The sequence below is a fragment of the Pleurodeles waltl genome, chromosome 2_2, assembly GCF_031143425.1.
Source record: "Pleurodeles waltl isolate 20211129_DDA chromosome 2_2, aPleWal1.hap1.20221129, whole genome shotgun sequence".
Taxonomy (NCBI): domain Eukaryota; kingdom Metazoa; phylum Chordata; class Amphibia; order Caudata; family Salamandridae; genus Pleurodeles; species Pleurodeles waltl.
In genome coordinates, this window is record NC_090439.1 from 495,561,908 (window position 1) to 495,577,363 (window position 15,456).

The window sequence follows — 15,456 nt, forward strand, 5'->3', positions numbered from 1 at the left end:
AGCGACCCCTTAGGCAAGGGTCGTTCTCCTGGGGGGCAAATTTATTTTAGGCTATTTATGCCCCCCTGGGGGGCAGATCAGCCTATTTTAATTAGGCCGATCTGCCCCCCAGGGGGGCAGAAACCACTAGGCACCGGGGATTTTGTTGTTGTTGTTGTTTTACAGATGGTAAGCGACGCCTTAGGCAAGGGTCGCTCCCCTGGAGGGGCAAATTGTATTTAGGCCATTTCTGCTGCCTTTGGGGGCAGATAGGCCGATTTTAGGCAGGCACCGGGGATCTTTTTTTGCGCCAATGTCACACAAGGAGAGCGACCCCGTAGGTAAGGGTTGCTCCAGGGGGGGGTTGGGGGGGGTTGGGGTGTTTTTTCATTTATTTTAGGCCCTTTCTGCCCCCCCGGGGGCAGATCGGCCTATTGTTATTAGGCCGATCTGCCCCCAGGGGGGGCAGAAACCTCTAGGCGCCAGGGCTAAACATTTTTTTTGGTTTTTTTTTGTTTTTGTTTGTTTTTTTAGAGATGGGGAGCGACCCATTAGGCAAGGGTCGCTCCCCTGGGGGGCAAATTGTATTTAGACCATTTCTGCCCCCCTTGGGGGCAGATCGGCCGATTTTAGGTCAATCTGCCCCCAAGGGGGGCAGAAACCACTAGGCACTGGGGATTTGTTTTGTTGCGCCAATGTCACGCAAGGGGAGCGACCCCGTAGGCAAGGGTCGCTCCCAGTTGTGGTTGGGGGGATGGGTGGGCAAATTTATTTTAGGCCATTTCTGCCCCCCCGGGGGCAGATCGGCCTATTGTTATTAGGCCGATCTGCCCCCAGGGGGTGCAGAAACCTCTAGGCGCAAGGGCTAATTTTTTTGGTAACAGAACCTGATCAGAGCCCCAAAAGTCACCCCATCTTGGATTCCCCTAGGTCTCTAGTTTTTAAAAATGCACAGGTTTGGTAGGTTTCCCTAGGTGCCGGCTGAGCTAGAGGCCAAAATCTACAGGTAGGCACTTTGCAAAATACACCTCTGTTTTCTGTCAAAAAATGGGATGTGTCCACGTTGTGTTTTGGGGCATTTCCTGTCGCGGCGCTAGGCCTACCCACGCAAGTGAGGTACCATTTTTATCGGGAGACTTGGGGGAACATAGTATAGCAGAACAAGTTTTATTGCCGCTTGTCTTTCTCTGCATTTTCTCCTTCCAAATGTAAGACAGTGTATAAAAAAGATGACTATTTGAGAAAAGCCCTGTAATTCACAAGCTAGTATGGGGACCCCGGTATTCAGAGATGTGCAAATAACCACTACTTCTCAACACCTTGTTGTGTGCCCATTTGGAAATACAAAGGTTTCCTTGATGCCTAGGGTTCTTGATGAACCTACAAGCCCTATATATCCCCGCAACCAGAAGAGTCCAGCAGACGTAACAGTATATTGCTTTAAAAAATCTGACATTGCAGGAAAAAGTTACAGAGTAAAATGTAGAGAAAAAATGCTGTTTTTTTCACCTCAATTTCAATTAAAAAAAAAATCAGCTGTTATTTTCTGTAGGAAACTCTTGTAGGATCTACACAAATTACCCCTTGCTGAATTCAGAATTTTGGCTACTTTTCAGAAATGTTTAGGTTTCTGGCATCCAGCATTGGTTTCACGCCCATTTCTGTCACTGGCTGGAAGGAGGCTGAAAGCACAAAAAACGTAAAAATGGGGTATGTCCCAGTAAAATGACAAAATTGTGTTGTAAAATTGGGTTTTCTGCTTCAAGTCTGCCTGTTTCTGAAAGCTGGGAAGGTGGTGATATTAGCACCGCAAACCCTTTGTTGATGCCATTTTCAGGGAAAAAACCACAAGCCTTCTTCTGCAGCCCCTTCTTCACATTCTTTTGAAAAAAATGAAATTTTCACTGTATTTTGGCTAATTTCTTGGCTTCCTTCAGGGGAACCCACAAAGTCTGGGTACCTCTAGAATCCCTAGGATATTGGAAAAACGCAAATTTGGCATGGGTAGCTTATGTGGACAAAAAGTTATGAGGGCCTAAGCGAGAACTATTCCAAATAGGCAAAAAAAGGTCTGGCACAGGAGGGGGAAAAGGCCTGGCAGAGAAGGGGTTAAATGTACAATTTATAACAAGATATCTTTAAAAATGAAGGCATTCCTAAAGTTAAGTGATGCAGGAAACCTTAGTTACTTCCTTTCTTTAACCTCAGTTAACTACCTCTTCGCTCACACTTTTCTCTATGATCAGTCTGTTTATTTAACATTTTTTGGAAAGGTAGTGTTGTGTCAAGTAAACAGCAGCATGGTGCTCCTGCTGCCCTGGGGGCTGCATGTAGGCATCGTGAAGGCCGCATGTGGCCCCCGGGCTGTACTTTGAGGCTCACTTCTGTAGAAGAACCCCAGTTAATGGAACAACTTGCAGGGTTTTGTAGACTTGCTACTAATGATTGGAAAGCCCCCTCATCTATTTTCACAATGGCTAGGTCCCTTAAGAACAGCTGGGAAATAATCTAGGAAATCAATGGCTTAGAAACTACTAGCAAAACTGGGATGCCATCCCACATATCTGAATGCCTGCAAAATTTCCACAGCCAGACTGCCTAGGAAACAAACATTGACCCAACCTAACCAGCCTCTGTGAACACCAATTGAATGACACTCCCTATTGACTTATGCCTGTTTTGTAGTGGACACAGTTGAGATTACTCTTGAGGATTTCTTGCCAAAATTAATTTACCTCCTCTTATTTGCAAGATGATTATTTTCTCCATAATACCATAATGAATGTTGACCTCCTGAACACATTTTGGTCAATTTTCACTAGATTTGTGTTGCATTGTCTCTTAATGACCTTGTTTTATAAACTGGATGTCTTTATTCCTTTAACTTTAATTCCTCGATGAGTGTTTCACGCTGCCATGCTTGTGATCAAACAATTTTCCCAACATTGAAGAGTTATCTTAGAGCCTATCTTTGTCAAGAAAAGGGAGGTGAGAAGATGGCAAACTGAATCATGGAACTACTATCCCATTCCATCCCATCGAAGATAACACATTTTCTTAACTTGGATCACTTCCTAAAAGTTGGTATGATTGTCTAACATCACGGATGTCTAGCATCATGCAAGGTAATTCAGCACAGCAGCTATGTCCTGCTTGAGACACCACTCAATTATTCTTTACCAGACTATCAATTATGAAAATATAATAGCAGATGCAGACTTAAATATTTTCAGTATGTTTTTGAATGGTTTTGCTGTATTTAATTCAGGTGTAGTTGATAGAACTGCAAAGCAAACATTTGGAGGTTAGGTTTTATTGAATTCTGTTTAACATTTTGATGCAATAACTTTCTCTACAGCTATGCACTAAGGCGTTAAAGGAAGGCTGGACAAGGTAAGGGTGGTCATTTATTTGCACACAGCGGTTTAGGTATTTTTCTTATTCAGTTAATTTTTTTTTTTAAAGTTCCCCCAAATGTAGGTAAGTTGATTCTGGGATATTAATGAAGGAAAATAAATACTGCCTGCATATCATCCAGATCTGGATGCCCAGCGCCTACTGACCCTTGACCTAACCATGACAGGATTTCTGTTATTTACAAGGAACAAAAAACAGTACAAACCTGGTTCAATGCCAAGAACCTTGGCGGCTTCAAACCCAACTTCCACTGAACGTCACAGCACTTGGATTCAGTCTGGACACCAACCTCATCCTCAAAGAACACAGTGCAAATAAAACAAAGATGGCTTGGTATCAGCTCTTTCCTCTAAGGAAAGTGAAATATTTATTTCTGAAAATGGCATCAGAAATGCTGCTCAAGCCCTTATACCTTCACATCTGGATGGTGGTAATGCCCTGACTCATGGCCTCCCGCACTCCCCACTGGCAGTCCTTAAAGACATTCTATATGCCGCAGCACTTCTCATCCAGAGCCTGAATAAAATATGATAACATCACTCTCATCCTAAGGGCACTCCTTTGGCTCCCCTTGCCAGCCAGCACCATCTTCAAAACCAGCTTTATCTTTTACAAAGCAATCATGACCAGCATCTCCACTTGTCTTTTAGACAAGCTCTCCTCCCCTGGTGGATCTTGGCACACCCACAGCCAGCACACCATCAGACTGCAAACTAAAAAGTGTAAAATAGAAGAAAAGGGCAGCAGATGTTTTCTATCTATGCACCCAGGATCTGGAACAATATCAGCATATCCATCAGTACTGCCCCAACTCTACTCTAGTTTAGGAAAGAGTTGAAGATGCACCTTTTTAAAGTTTTTAAAGAACAATGTAACACAATGTATTAATAATCTACAAACCAACTAATTTTCCTACCACCCATTGATGTCCTGCTTGTCTTTCACCCTGTGCAGCACTCTGATGCCTTTTGACTAGATTTGTGCTATAGAAATACTTCAAACATACATATTATATGGTATGTTTAATCGAACAACTTTATAAATGAGTCAAAATAAATATATAGTGGACTGACAGATCTTCCTATAAATGTTTACAAAGACATTCATGAGGAATATGTGAATTACCAATAATTTACGCATTTTCGTAATGTTTTGAGCTTTACAATATTGTCATAATTGCTGTCAAAGGGATGTTCTCTTATTTTCAGAGTGTGGCCCCATGCAATTGAGAAACTCCATTGTGGCTGCTCCCACACTATATTAATGGCACCCGGCCTGCCCCTTAGCTCTTATTACTGCCTGAGCACAGGGCCATAAAGAGTACCAGCAAGCACACTGACTGCACCACATAGGAAATGTTGCACAGTTAGCACGTTCTCCAAGGGCATCATGTGGGAAGGCTCAAGTAAATTCAGATGTCCCCTAGGCATCGCTTGCAAGGAGGTGCATTCACACACTCTCCTAACCTGCAAGTGTTCCCTGCCCATTCTGTAAATGCTAGTCCATCATTCTTCATCTTTCAGGTTTGTGCTATCCCCAGCACAGGTGACAGTTTGTGGCTGCACTTAGGCAGTGCAGTTTTCTTGTAATATGATGCAAGGTTCTAGTCTGTACTTGGCACATCTGATAAGGCTGTGTCTGGCACAGATGAAGACTATGTATAATGTGCATAACCCTAGATCTGTAACCCGTGGTCCACAGGAAGGTGAGGGACTCTCTGTCAAATAATTTGCTATTAGGCATTTACCCATTAGCATTGTTCTAAAATTTTGCATTTAGCAGACATCATATTAGATTAGAGTTAAGTATAGTACCAGTGAGCTTACTAGTTCTGTTGAACTACATCAAAAAATGTATAGATAGGATGGACAGGCTCTAGACCAACGAATGAAACTTGCTTCCAGAGATCGACAGCACTTACAGTTATCCTAATTGCCTGTATATAGTTTGGCTAATTTATTTAGAGTACAATACACCCATTGTAGAAAGGTGTAATATAATGTGCAATAATTTGCTTAAACATTTACCGGCACCTATTGAAAATGTAGTCTTTGATTGCATTCCTCTCTATGGCCACAGAACACTTCAGTGCGTTCGTAGCATATGCTGTTGTACATACACATGCTCTGCATACTTCTGCCATCTAGTATTGCCATAGGGTGTTCAGACGTCTTCGAAGAAGTGTTTCAAGTCAAGGGATTTCATGTGACTCATTTTTTAGATGTCAATGTGCATGGGCACTGACTCCATGTTAGATTGTGTTTTTTTCACCATCAGGTTTGGACATGTACCTCTGGGGCTTCGAGTTCAAAACTTTTTTCACGCTCTCATTCGGGCCCATCTTGTGAATTTGACTCTGACATTGCCAACTAATGGAGGAATCACACTATACCCTATGACATGAAACACTTTTTGAAGAAAAACAACCTGCAAACGTCCTAGCAAAATACTAAGGGGGTCACGGGAGTACCGCCGACAGGCCGGCGGTGCTCCCAAGGGCATTCCGACCGCGGCGGTAAAGCCGCGGTCGGACCGGCAACACTGGCGGTCTCCCGCCAGTGTACCGCCGCCCTTTGGAATCCTCCAAGGCGGCGCAGCTAGCTGCGCCGCCGAGGGGATTCCGACCCCCCCTACCGCCATCCAGTTCCCGGCGGTCCGCCCGCCGGGAACCGGATGGCGGTAGGAGGGGTCGCGGGGCCCCTGGGGGCCCCTGCAGTGCCCATGCCTCTGGCATGGGCACTGCAGGGGCCCCCGTAAGAGGGCCCCTACAAGTATTTCACTGTCTGCTTGGCAGACAGTGAAATACGCGACGGGTGCAACAGCACCCGTCGCACCCTCCCACTCCGCCGGCTCGATTACGAGCCGGCATCCTCGTGGGAAGGGAGTTTTTCCCTGGGCTGGCGGGCGGTCTTTTGGCGACTGCCCGCCAGCCCAGGGAAAAACTTAGAATACCCTCCGTGGTCTACTGACCGCGGTGCGGTATTTCGGAGGGGGGAACTCTGGCGGGCGGCCTCCGCCGCCCACCAGAGTTAGAATGACCCCCTAAATGCCAGGAATATGTGAAGCATATGAATGTACAGCACTACACACTACGATTAGATGCTTGTAGGTTAAGTAACAATTTCCATTATTTATATATATAAGTATTAATCAGATATCTGACAGTGTTATAGCTAACATGCAAGCATTCGTGAATTTGTGTATTCTAGGTTTAAAGTGAAAGTTGGCGCAGATCTCTCTGATGACATCCGCAGGTGCAAACTTATACGAGAAATCATTGGACCCAACAATCTCATGGTAACCATTGTATTTCGTGAAAGAATACGTCTGTTGGAAGAGGAAGCTTGTCTTTTTATCATTAGTTCTCAACCGTGTTTTTCCTGTTCTGTTACCTCTGGCTTGCTCGCAAGTGTATTTTTCTCTCCATTTATTTCTATCATTTAGGCTTTTTCCACGGGAGGGCCTCTGTAGGTTTACACAGCATTTCTATAACTTTTAGCATCAATCTCCTTGTACCAAAACCATTGACCTTTGGCTTCTTCCTTTCAACCTCTGTTGGCGTTTAGATTGTGACGTTGTTGATTGTATTTATACTTGTTCTTTAGTGATTTATCTGTGTTCTATTTTGTCAGTCTTTTGTTGTAGTTTCCTTTACCTGTCACATTTTGTCTCTTTTGTTTACCTATCTTACTGTAAAGTGACATCTGCTCTTCGTTTTTTCCCTGAATGCTTCTCTCCATTCTCCTGAAATACCTGTATACTGTCTCTTCGGGGGTCACATTTTTGCCTTGTGGATAGTGCAAATGTTTTTGAATTTAAAACCTGGCTTTCCACTGGGAGCCAAAGCAGGGCCAGTTTTTCATGATTGTATTTCCAGAGGCTTAGGCAGAAGCTGACTGCGTGATTTCACAGTTTTTGCTATCTGTCACTAGCTGTTTGAGAGCCATTTACAGCGGTTTAAAGACCACATCACAGCAGTCTAGTGACCCATTGCGAAGGCTGTTTGTCTGTTATTTTATATGATTGATTCACCTCAGTTGCAAGATCTTACTGAGCGTGGACAATTGCGTAAACACCGCTAACTATAGCGTGAATTTGTGCATTAAATGAACGGTTTAAGTACAAGAATTGCCCCACATGTTTTTATGAGATGTGGGAGATTGGGATCCCGGCTTTTCAGATATTTAAAAGGAAGGCTATCACAGTCAGATGCTCCTCGTATTAATCTCTGCTTTAGTTCTATTCAGACAAAGGGCATTTTCTTTCATCCAATAGAAAGTGTGGGCAAAGCATTCTGCAATGCTTATCTGACTGCATTATTGTCTGATTGGATGTAGATTTGGCTATCATCAACACAGCAGACGCAGCACCTCCTCTATGGCAGAGGAGCGTCGCACATCCACCAGCAGCAGCTGCAAAACTTTCACTACAAAACGATAATGAACTGGGTTTATTATCGTTTTGTAGTAAAAGGGGTGGGGCACTTGGGGTGAAGAGAACTGAGGGGGAGTGCAGAGCACTCCCCCTCAGTGCGCATGTATGTTTGGCCAGCCGTCCCGGCCCAGCCAAACAAACATGCGCAGTAGGCTCTCTCCAGCCCAGTAACACAGTTGCCGGGCTGGAGAGAGGAGGCACAGGCTCCCAGTCTGCCTGGGAGCGCCCTGGCTGGACGCTCCCAGCCAATCCAAATGCTGCTTTGAGCAGTGTCAGGATTGGCTGCAGGGCATGGTGGTAGCCTGTGCCTGCAGTAGAGCTGAGGAGGGGCGAGGCGGCTGCGGCGGAGAAGCAGGTAAGTGATTTTTTAAAAATATTTTTGAAATTAATTCACCCCAGCACCTCCCCACACCTCTCCCGTGCCGCCCGCCCCCCCCAACAAAGCCCTTGAGCCGCTCCTGCAACACAGCAGCAGCTCCTCCGCTATGATAGAGGAGCGTCACCCCCCAGCAGCAGAAGCTGCAAACTAGAAAAATAAAATAATAAAAACCAGCTGCAAACTTGAAAAATAATCTGATAATAAACTACATTTCGTATCCTTTTTTTGGGGGGGGGGGGGCATGGTGATAACAGGCACAAGGGGGAGTGGTAGGTGCACGTCTTAGGACGGCCAAACACACATGCACACTGAGCTGTCTCTAACCTGGCACTGCGTTGTTGGGTTGCAGAGAGCTGGCACAGGCTTCCAGTCTGCCTGGGAGCGCAAATCAAGAGTGCTCAGGCCAATCCTGACGCTGCTCTTTGGCCTCAGGACAGGCTGGGAGCCTGTGTCTTGAGGGAGGGACCCAGAAGAGCGGCAAATTGGTAGCGATGTGGCAGGCAAGTTTTTTCGGGTTTTTTTTGTGTGTGTCTTTTTTGTGCCTCCCCCCTACCCCTCCACTTTGCCCCAACTCCAGCCACCACTGCATCACATACAGTTGGAAACGCATGTGAGCATGTGTGCTAGTAAGAGCATGTGCATGTTGAACAGTAGCAGTGAGACAAAAGACCTCTTGTAAGAAATCAAAAATCATTCATCATACTGAAGAGTATTCTTTTCCGATGCTCACTTGTTGTCTTTTCTAATGGAGAAAGAAACAAACCCATTTTAAGGAAGTGTTACATAACCCCACCATTTCAGTGAATCTTTTCAAAATAATGTTCCTTAAATCTCTTTTAAGCTGCAGGGAGATCAAGGACAACTAGAGTTGCTTGCTTGATTCTCTTCATCCAAGGTGGAGAGATGAATTTCCTCGTGTTACTAAATGTGGTATCATACTAGCACCTTGCCTATGTTTTTACATGTCTTATCCTCTTCAGATAGTGTCTTGCAGCAAAAGCCTTGCAAAGTGTGGCATTTTCATTTTAGTTTCGCCAGTACAGCACTAATCTACTTCACTGATGCTTTAAACCAAGTTTTGTGCGTGTGCAAAGTGAGGTTAGGCATCTTGTTGAGGGTGTCACTACTTCTTTTACGAATGATCACTAAGCAAGATCTCACCGTTTGTTATATTTTTTGGTTCATTTCCGACAGATTTATATTAGGCCTTCAAATCTTTTTTATAATTGTTTTTGTAATGTACACAGAGTGATATTGGGACCTGTTCTGTCATGTGGTAAATGACAATAGACTATGGGGGTCATTACAACCGCTGTTTTGGCGATTGCACCGCCAACAGGCAGGCGGTGCAATCCTGGGTATTTTGACCGCAGCGGAAGCGCCGCGATCGCACCGCCGGGCCGGCGGTTTCCCGCCACATTTGCCCGGCGGTGATAATCCACCTGGGCAGCGCTGATTGCAGCGCTAACCAGGGGATTACGAGTCCCCGTCCGCCAGCCTTTTCCTGGCGGTTAGAACCGCCAGGAAAAGGCTGGTGAAACGGGGAGTCGCAGGGCCCCTGGGGGCCCCTGCACTGCCCATGCCACCGGCATGGGCAGTGCAGGGGCCCCCTGACAGGGCCCCATGCAGCTTTTCACTGTCTGCTATGCAGACAGTGAAAAGCGCGACGGGTGCAACTGCACCCGTCGCACAGCCGCAACACCGCCGGCTCCTGTGTTGCGGCCGAGATCCTGCATTGGCGGCCACCCGGCAGTCAGATCTTGGCGGGCGGCTGAAGCCGCCTTCCAAGGTCATAATGAGGGCCTTTGAGCTCAAGTAATTACAGAGTGATCATCCATGTATGTGGTTGTATTACATGGCGTGTGGGTTCAATATTGACCTCGAACAGCAAGCCCAGGGCCGGCCTGCAGTGTGTATTTGCTTTACTACCAATTAGCTTTAAACCTAGATCAGATAGGCTTTCAATGAGCTTGGAATTTTGTTTGGAGTTAGGTTGGGTGACTCAATAGTTGAAATCATGTATTAAAAGAATTCTCTTTAATGTGACCTACAGCTGCAAGGTTAGGTCAAGGATTTCTGTCCGTAAGGTAAGTAGTTATCCTGAGATACGATATGTGACAGTGTGATGAAGGAGCCTGTGTTACTAATCAAGCAGCATCATGCCAAGAACACAAACAGTACCTATAACGTGATATATTGCCCTGCAAGTAAGTTCTGTGGAAAAGATTTGTGCTACCTGCTCTTCTTCTAGTGATCCTACCTTTGTGCAGGAGTTTAAAGCCAGGAGCAATCCGGTCACTGAGGATGGTAGTTTAATTGTCTCTAAACCATGCCTATATGACACCATATGTGTGGCTTAGTTTCTCTGCTATGAGTTTCTGTAAGAGGTTGTGGTTTTGGGCCAATTGCACATTGAGGAGGCTGCCTATTACTGAGAAGTAATTATCGTTAAGGGAAGGAGTGCTTTAAAAGGTGATGTAGATTGGACTGAGGCCGGTGACCAGATCTTTGGCGTGATTGTATGATGGTTTGTGTTACGTTTGAAGGCGTATTCTTGGACACCCAGAGGGTTAATGTTTTCTTTAAGAAAGATTTAGTGTACCAGCCTTAGTTTGTTGTGTAAGGATGGGGTTGGTCTGGTAGTCTGTGGTTTCTTAATTGGGTAATATTTGTGGTGTTGATTTGATATCTGCTCTGTAGTCTAGGTTTCTGGTATTTCACATGCAAGGGCAAAGGTGTAGGTTCATGTGATTTTGACAGCTTGTTCTTGCCTAAAGGTTGGGGAAGGTGTCATCAAGTAAGCCTCCTAATTTTCTCATTTGCCTCGATCACCAATGTGCTTTTGTCATAAATGTTAATTGTGAGCTTTCTGTGAAAGTGGAGTTGCAAGCTGCATCAATTTTCTGACCTTCAAGAATATGCTTTTTTCTGAATTTTATAATTTACAGGAACGTTTCTTTACATTTAGTGGGATGTTTCATAAAGAACAAGACATCTGTTTTTATTGTGTCTGTTTTTATAATGATGTAAAACATCTGCTACAAGAAACTCTTGGTGTCTTCTCTTGGTGGTAATTTTGAACGTTTTCTTTGTGGACTAACCACTGTGGGACGTCTGTGTTGGGTGGGAGTTCGAGATACCCAATGATCCTGTAGAAGCGTTCTGGTATCTCGGGATACTAGTGTATTGGACAACTGTCACATAGACTGGAGGATGGAGGAATCAGAACTGCTAGTTGTACAGCAAGTCCTTGCACCACAGGGTAAGCAGAGTGGAATAGGAGATCTGTTTGATGAATACTGAATCTCTCCTGTACACTATGTGAGTTTCCTCAGTACAATCCAACATCCCTTGGAGAGGCAGGCAGTACAACCTTCAAATAGTTAACTTTCAAGGGGCTAAGAAAGGGACCCGATAAGCATTCACATGGTGGTATCGGTGGGTGAGGAGCAGTGACTTTCAGTTTAAGTTGAATAAGTTAACCTAAAGCAGCATGGCATATTGATCGGTTGTCAGTAAAGTGATAGTTAGCCAATGCTGTCTCCTATTGAGGTATCTATATACATCAAATACATTAAATTGATGTATTAGATTGTCTATTAGAGAGGGGTGAGAAACATATGTAAACTGAAGGGTCTCTTAAAGAATGATGAAGCCCATATTTTTAGTTAATCCTCACTTATGGATCTGGGTCGAGGAGTGCTTGTAGAGAGAACAGTGCTAAGCATACAAGTCAATGGGTACGACTTATTAATTTCAGGTTGCAACAAATTTAGCTAGAGCTGGTCATAACTTTGCACATAAAGGCCCATATTTATACTTTTTGCCGAAAACCGCTCGTTTGCCTGAAATTGTTTTTTTTACTGCCGGCTAATGCCATTCCAACGCACCAGGCGGGCGCCTTATTTACGGATTGACGGCAGTCGGCGCTGCGGGCTGGTTAGAGTAAAAAACAATGACTCTAACTGGTCAGCGCAGGCGTAGGGAAGAATGGGGGTTGTGCGTCAAAAAATGGTGCAAGTCAGGTTAGAGTCAAAAATCATGGCTCTAACTGGACTTCCGCCATTTTTTGACGCACAACCCCCATTGAAATGACTCCTGTCTTAGCAAAGACAGCAGTCATGCCTCCCTGCCCAATGGCCATGCCCAGGGGACTACTGTCCCCTGGGCATGGCCATTGGGCACAGTGGCATGAAGGGGGGCCCATGTTAGGACCCCCATGCCACAAAACAAAATAACAAAATATACTTACCTCTACTTACCTGGGATGGGTCCCCCATCCATGGGTGTCCTCCAGGGGTGGGCGAGGGTGACAGGGGGTGCCCCTGGGGGCAGGGAAGGGCACCCGTGGACTCCTTCCATGGTCAGAGACCATGGGAATGAGCCCACAGTTCCCTTAACGCCTGCCCTGACCCAGGCGTTAAAAAAACGGCGCAAATCAGGCTGATCGCCATTTTTTAAGACCCGCCCCCTCCTGTGTGTCAAAATGACGCAGGAGTATAAATAAGGCGCGTAGGCCTTAAAGTCATTTTTTGGACTGAAACGCCTACCTTGCATGTCATTAACTCAAGGCAGTTTCCCGCATCCAGAAAATTACGCACACTGCTGAATTTTGACGTTTGCGGGGTCTGGTGTCAAAGTATAAATATGGTGTTAGGTTTGTGCCAAATTTCCGTCAAATATTTTGCCGCAAATTTGGCACAGAGTATAAATATGCCCCAAAGTTCTTTTATTCCTTAATATTATTATTTTGATCAATTAAATTATCCCTTGGTTAAGAAGGATATTTGGTAGTTGTTTAAAATTGAACAAAGACAGGTGAGCATCTGTCAGGGACCCAGCGGTGTTAATTCTGTATATTTCAAGAAACCCACTCAAGTAACCCTCTGTAATTTCTTTAAAAAATGAAAGCACTTCATTTAAAGGCAAAGGTGGGGATATATTGTCTCCCTCAGGATGTAATTCAAATCAAGCTTTCATAGTAATTTGAGAATCACATATTCCCTCCTATAATTGGTATACATTTGCAGATGTTAGGGACATCACAAAACTCTCCCAAACTCCACATAGCAGTATACACAATCTTAAATTTCCATGCATGTGCCTAACATTAAATCAATGTGAAAAATGTGCTCTTATATGGTTTTGTTTAATGGCAAAAACACCTTCGTTTTTATTACCTTTTTTCTCCCATGAAAACATACTTTTGACAGCCTTTGATGGCACTAACATTAGTTGTGTTGAATAGGTTGAGGATTATCTGGAAGGTGTGTTAATAACCACATTGATATGGTCAAGTGACAACAGCCCTGAACCTTCCTGGGGAATAATTATTATACCGCTCATAAATTTAGTACATTAATAATCTGTCAAAGTTGTGGATTTTCCACTGTTCCAAATTCCATTTTTGAAAAGATCTGTAACATATACTCATACACGACTTTTTGTCCATCTCCATCTAAGTTTAGCTTATATTCCCCATAAAGTTTGCGAATTGAGTCCGCAAAGGGTCATTTAGTTTAAGGAATAAAAATAAATGAACAGTCCCCCTCACACACCTAATTTGATTTCCTCATTTATCTACTTCTAAAATCCAAATGGCTCTGTTGTAATAGTTCTGTGGACTTGAAAATGTGCCTTTCTTAACCTAACTTTCATTCCTGTCCTGGCTCTCAATCGACTTATTAAATGAAGGCTTGCCCTTCTGTAGACCCGAGTATAGGAGACATAAACCATAAATCCATATTAGGAGGGGCAGGTGGGTGCCAGTAGTAGTATTTAATTTTATAGTATAATTTGACATATCGAGAACTACGGATTAGGCAAACAGGAGTGAACAAGGTCTTCACTGTGAGGATGGTTGAGGGTTGAGGGAGAGATTGCAATCTGATATCATAACGCTACTCCAGATGGAGAATCGACAGTGTGAATAGACAGGCTGAGTTCTAAGTGTGATGACATTCAAAAAACGCATTGTATCAAGTGGAGAGGCACACACCCTAAAAAGGCAATTGGGTTTAATTACCCTATCAGAACTTCAGAAAGGACCACTTGACCATATAGCAGTCTTGAACATTTTATAAAAATGCATATTTTCTTTATATAAACACATATTGATCTTTGCTAAGTCTAGCAGTTATTTGATAGTAGAATGACATCCTGCTATGTTCTTAGATGCTTGATGCAAACCAGCGATGGGACGTCCAGGAAGCCATCGAGTGGGTCACCAAACTTGCAGCCTTTCAACCGCTGTGGATAGAAGAGCCCACATCACCAGATGACATCCTTGGACATGCAACAATCTCTCGGGTACAGTGCTTTGCTTGTTTAGGACACAGATAGTAATCTAGAAATAATGTTATGGAAACACAGTGCTGTACTGAAGCTATTCACTTATTTTAATTGTAACACCACATTCAAAATCTGGAACAAGCCAATTGATAATCTTGGTTAAAAGTCTGGTTAGTTTATGCGTGAAGGAACGCCAGTTTTAAACCACTGTGTGTTTCTGAATTCATTGTTTAAAATCCATTTAGTTTTAGTTTACCAGCATCAGAACTTGTTACCACAGGACCTTAAAAGACCACTCCTTTCGTAAGCCTCTTTGTCTGCCATTTCTCCATACTTGTACTTGGGAAGTTGTATTTGAACCCAGACGCCGCTCCTCCGCTAGGGCGGAGGAGCGTCGCCTCCCTGCCAGCAGCAGCTGCTGCAAACATTTTACTTAAAAAACAACAATAAACTATGGTTCGATGGCATATGTTGCTGCAGATACACATGTTTGGCACAGTCCGCTGCCTGGTGTTGGGCTCGGAGTATTACAAGTTGTTTTTCTTCGAAGAAGTCTTTTTTGGTCACGGGACCGAAGGACTCCTCCCTCTTCGGCTCCATTGCGCATGGGCGTCGACTCCATCTTAGATTGTTTTTTTCCGCTGTCGGGTTCGGACGTATTCCTTTTCGCTCCGTGTTTCGGTTCGGAAAGTTAGTCAGAATCTCGGAAGAAAGCGTCGGTATTGTTCCGTTCGGTATCGGGATAGTTAGGTACATCGACACCGATCATCGGAAGACTTTGGGGTAGCTTCGATTCCCCCATCAGGGCCTGGTCGGCCCGACCGCGTGCGACATCGAAGCCGATGGAACGGACCCCGTTCCGTTTCTGCCCAAAATGTCACAGTAAGTATCCTTATACAGATCAGCACTTGGTCTGTAACTTGTGCTTGTCCCCCGAGCACAAGGAGGATACCTGT

The 15,456-nt window shown here is 44.4% G+C and overlaps 1 protein-coding gene across 1 annotated transcript in view; it reads left to right on the forward strand.

Annotated features, from left to right (window-relative positions):
- The window catches only part of ENOSF1 (enolase superfamily member 1), a 289,050-nt gene that overhangs the window by 203,417 nt on the left and 70,177 nt on the right, over positions 1-15,456 (forward strand). Inside the window, exons 9-11 of the mRNA XM_069219981.1 lie at positions 3,338-3,372; positions 6,606-6,693; positions 14,384-14,518. Of these exons, the coding sequence (XP_069076082.1) occupies positions 3,338-3,372; positions 6,606-6,693; positions 14,384-14,518 (258 nt within the window). The remainder of the gene's footprint in view (positions 1-3,337; positions 3,373-6,605; positions 6,694-14,383; positions 14,519-15,456) is intronic.